This window comes from Petaurus breviceps, unplaced genomic scaffold (genome assembly GCF_028583685.1).
Source record: "Petaurus breviceps papuanus isolate PSGF00001 unplaced genomic scaffold, PetGlider_PUasm1.0 183, whole genome shotgun sequence".
Classification (NCBI taxonomy): Eukaryota; Metazoa; Chordata; class Mammalia; order Diprotodontia; family Petauridae; genus Petaurus; species Petaurus breviceps.
Genome location: NW_027185791.1, coordinates 3,147,857 through 3,152,046, shown reverse-complemented (window position 1 = coordinate 3,152,046; position 4,190 = coordinate 3,147,857). Strand labels below are relative to the sequence as shown.

General features: G+C 34.6%; 1 protein-coding gene across 1 annotated transcript in view; it reads right to left on the bottom strand.

The window, feature by feature from the left end:
* CEP120 (centrosomal protein 120) overlaps positions 1 to 4,190 on the bottom strand; it is a 114,813-nt gene that overhangs the window by 87,239 nt on the left and 23,384 nt on the right. Inside the window, exon 6 of the mRNA XM_069087736.1 lies at positions 1,593 to 1,753. Within this exon, the coding sequence (XP_068943837.1) occupies positions 1,593 to 1,753 (161 nt within the window). The remainder of the gene's footprint in view (positions 1 to 1,592; positions 1,754 to 4,190) is intronic.

Below are 4,190 nucleotides of genomic sequence, written 5' to 3'. Positions count from 1 at the left end.
TATCTATCTATCTATCTATCTATCTATCTATCTATCTATCTATCTATGCTGACCTACTCAGGAGCCTTGAGTTTGAAGCCTAGGGCTGACATTATTGGCATGAGCATGGGCAAGTCATTTAACTGCTCTCTGTAAAATGGAATGCATATTATTTGTGTGGAAAAAGCACTTTATGAATCTTAAAGCAACATGGAAACATGGATTATAAAATCTGGACAAAATTATCAAAACAGAATAAAACCTAGATTTTGGTAGAACATAAATTATATAATAGAATTTTTTTTTAAAATGAGCAGTTATATAAGATGGCTAAGTTTACAATAACAGAGGAATTCAATTATCATACAGGTACTCTATCAAAGACCTAAAAATAGCATCAGTGCAAATAATGATCATGAAATTCAAAGAGAAACAGGATTTTACTTAGCCAAAGGTGGTATACATGCATGTGCGTCACACACACACACACACACACACACACACACACACACACACACACACACACACACACACCTGGCAAGCTTGAAATCTCAACAAGATAGGAAAAAGGTCTGGACAGAAAGGACAAGTCAGTTCGCCAAGTAGCATTTACTAAGGATCTACTATGTGCCAGACACCCAAGTGCCAAAAAATCAAAAAAAGGCAAAAAATAGTCCTTGCTCTCAAGAAATACAGAGTCTGATGGTGGAGAGGGAAGACAACAGGCAAACAACTATGTACAAATAAGATACATTCAGGAAAAATAAGCCTGAGGTTCTGACACCAGGGGCAGGGAGACTGGAGGGTTTCTCTACTTTTTTTTGGGTGGGAGTGGACAATACTATCATTAGTTCCCTTCTCACTCCCTAATCTTGTCCCCTCATTCAAAATAAAGGCAAATAACCTTTGGACAGTAAAATATAAACATAGTTAAGCAAAAGAAATCCATGCTTTGCCCATATCTGGAAAGATGTATCCCAATCCAGACATTTACTTTCCCAGTTCTCTGTCAGGGAATGGGTAGCACAAGCTGCATCACTGGACCTCTGGAATCATGGTCAGTCAATGCAACGATCTTTCTTGAAATTTTTCAAATTTGTTTTTTTTTCCCCCAAGATGTAGTTATTATCAGCTTTTCTGTTCACAAGTCACCTCAGGTTTCTCTGAATGCATCCCTTTTCTCATTTTTTATAGTACTATATATTCCATTACATTCATATACCATAATTTTTATAATTCCCTAATTAATGAGTACCTTCTTTTTCTGCTATAACAGAAAATTGGGGATTAAAGATATATAGATATATCTATATGTTGATACATGATATATTACAGATCGATAGATAACAGAACTACAGAACTTTAAAATTATATTGTTGAATTTTTTACTATATTATCAATATGATTATATATTAATGTATAATAAATGAAACATTGATATAATATATTATATTATTGTGTAACTATTGTGTATATTATACACTACTGTCTTTAAAAAAACCCTTCATGGCAGAAAAAACTTTCAAAGCTAATTTTGTATTAGCACAAATAACTATACAAACCAAGTTTGTGTTTTCAAATAATTTATGAAAGCTTTCCTAATCACATATTGCAAAAAGTCTTACCTGCTCCAACTGTGTGGCAAATGCAATAGTCACTGACATAACAAAGAAGTCTCTGCAATATTCTACTGGTCCAATCTGATGGTAGCCTTCTTCTTCATTCAAGACTGCTACGATTTTCTTGGGATCAATTCCAGATAACACAAGAGGCACTTTACATGGAAAAAATAATTGATTTAATTCTGTTACAGCACTGCTGAAAGATTTCTTAAGCTTTTATTTTTTTCAAAATTTTATAGCACTGTGACCATGTTTCAAATGTTTCTCAACAATTTCTCCTCCCTTAAAGTCATGTGCCCCTTATTTAAAGGACCAACTGCTGCTATTACCAAACCACTTAATTATGAAGGCATGATAAAATGGGTTTCTCATGTTCAGTCACTCTGGATGATGCACACCTTATATAATGGGTTGCTTCCTTTCCCTCCCAACACTACCAAGAACAAGGAGCTATGGACTCAGTTACTATCGTGTATACTGGAATTTCTCATGAGAAGAGGCTAGGTGCTTAAAGGGAGCCTGGGTAACCCAGAATGTCAAATTTGTACACATCCTTCAAGACCCAACTCAAATGCCAACTCATAAAATCTTGTTTCCCTTAAGCAGAAACATTTCTCACAGTACTATATATTCCATTACATATATATGTAATATACATATATGTATATATATATATATATTCTCTCTCACCTCATATAACACTTACTTTATACTTCTCTTATGAAACATATTTTCCCACCACATTTGAGTTATTCTGTTTAATGTCTCAACTGTCTGATCATATTAAAATTCTTTAAAGGCTAGAACCATACATCTTTATATGAAAGAAAAGATGTAGTCACATTTATATAATCAACAGAGCCCTACACCTGGTGAGTACTCAAAAATACTTATTAAAATGAATAAAATTACATTGAGCCCTTCTATAAAATTGGGTAATAATTTCATAAATCTTGACAATAACCTGTTCGCAACATACAAATGGGTTATATTCCTAATATTCCAAAAGCTGTCATCATTTGATGAATGATGAAACAATAGAATGGAAATTCACATCCCAAACCAGAATATAAAAAGTCTATTTCAATTGTAATGTACCTGAATTATAGTGGTCAAAGTCCTATTTCCACTACATGATTAGAACAATGTTTCTAGAGGGAGCATAGGAGAGTGGATAGAGAAGTGACCTTAAAGAAAATGTAGACCTGCACGGGTAGAATGAGGTCTTCAATCAGACATCATAGGCACAGTCCAGCATGGAGACTGTGGTGTGGGAATGTATTCCTTACAGTCATGCACAGTTGAATCATGATCTCCCCATCCAGCCTAATTCTTGTCCATTTGCCTTCAGAAGTTTACCACGAAGGGTCTACCCAATGTGTGCTGGAGGCCTTCCTCTATTTCAAGAAGATAACTATGGTACACAAAGACTGACCATTAAGTTCTCTCTCATTCTTGCAAGTGACACCTTCCCCCATCTTCTTTTCCATTCATATTCCCTTGATAAAATCTTTTTTTTTTTAAAGCAATTGGGGTTAAGTAACTTGCTCAAGGTTACACGGCCAGGTGTTTCTGGGTGGGTACTAAGTGTCTGAGCCCGGATTCGATCCCCAGGTCATCCTGACACTGGGGCCGGTGCTCTTACTCGCTGTGCTACCTGGCCGCCCCTTGATAAAATTTTTTACTCCACTTCTTGATAATTCTCTATTTTGCATGTGTTTCTGCTACTCATACCTGTCATGTAACTTTCCATTGCCCTCTGGAAGAAATTCATTTTCATTTCTTCTGAAACTGTAGTTTTCTAATAAGCTACCAAATCATGTTAAATATTCTTTATACTTAAACATAAATATCAACTATTGATAATGTGAGTAAATATAATCATGTTATTTACCAACATCATGTACTATAATGCTAGTCAATATAAATAAGTTTTATGTATTTCACCATTCAAAACTGTTATGAAAAATAGTCAATTTAGCATATGTTAGAAAATACTGTTTTAATACATTTCTAGTACAACCCAAAGCTATGCTTATATTTCCTTTTAAGCATTACTTTTTGTGGAGAAAAAGCAGTCTTTCTGTTATATTAATTAAGATGCTTAAAAGAGTGGTATAAACAGTCTATCATCTAGCCTGACTCCTTAGGATCATAGTCAGAGGGTCCTCAGAGGCCATGCAGCCCAAGCCCTTCATTTTATAGTTAAGAAAATTAAAGCCCAGGAAAAATAATTTGCATTTAACACCTCTGCTCACATAAGTAATAAATATCAGAGACAGGATCAGATCCCAGGCAGATTCTAGACAGAGGGCTCTCTCCACTGTACATTAGGTTACAATCAACCAGTATTTCTTAGCACATTCCAAGCACTGAACATATAGCAGAATTATCATATCAACTCTACTTTGTATATATTTGTATTAACTTTACATTAATACTGTACATTTTACATATACAATTTCCCACTAGAACACAAGGTTCCTTACAAGTAGATATCATATCTTTAATGTCCAGCACAGTTTCTGGACGTAACTGGTGCTTAATAAATACTTTTTGATTGGTCAATAAGCGCCTTCTATATTCAGT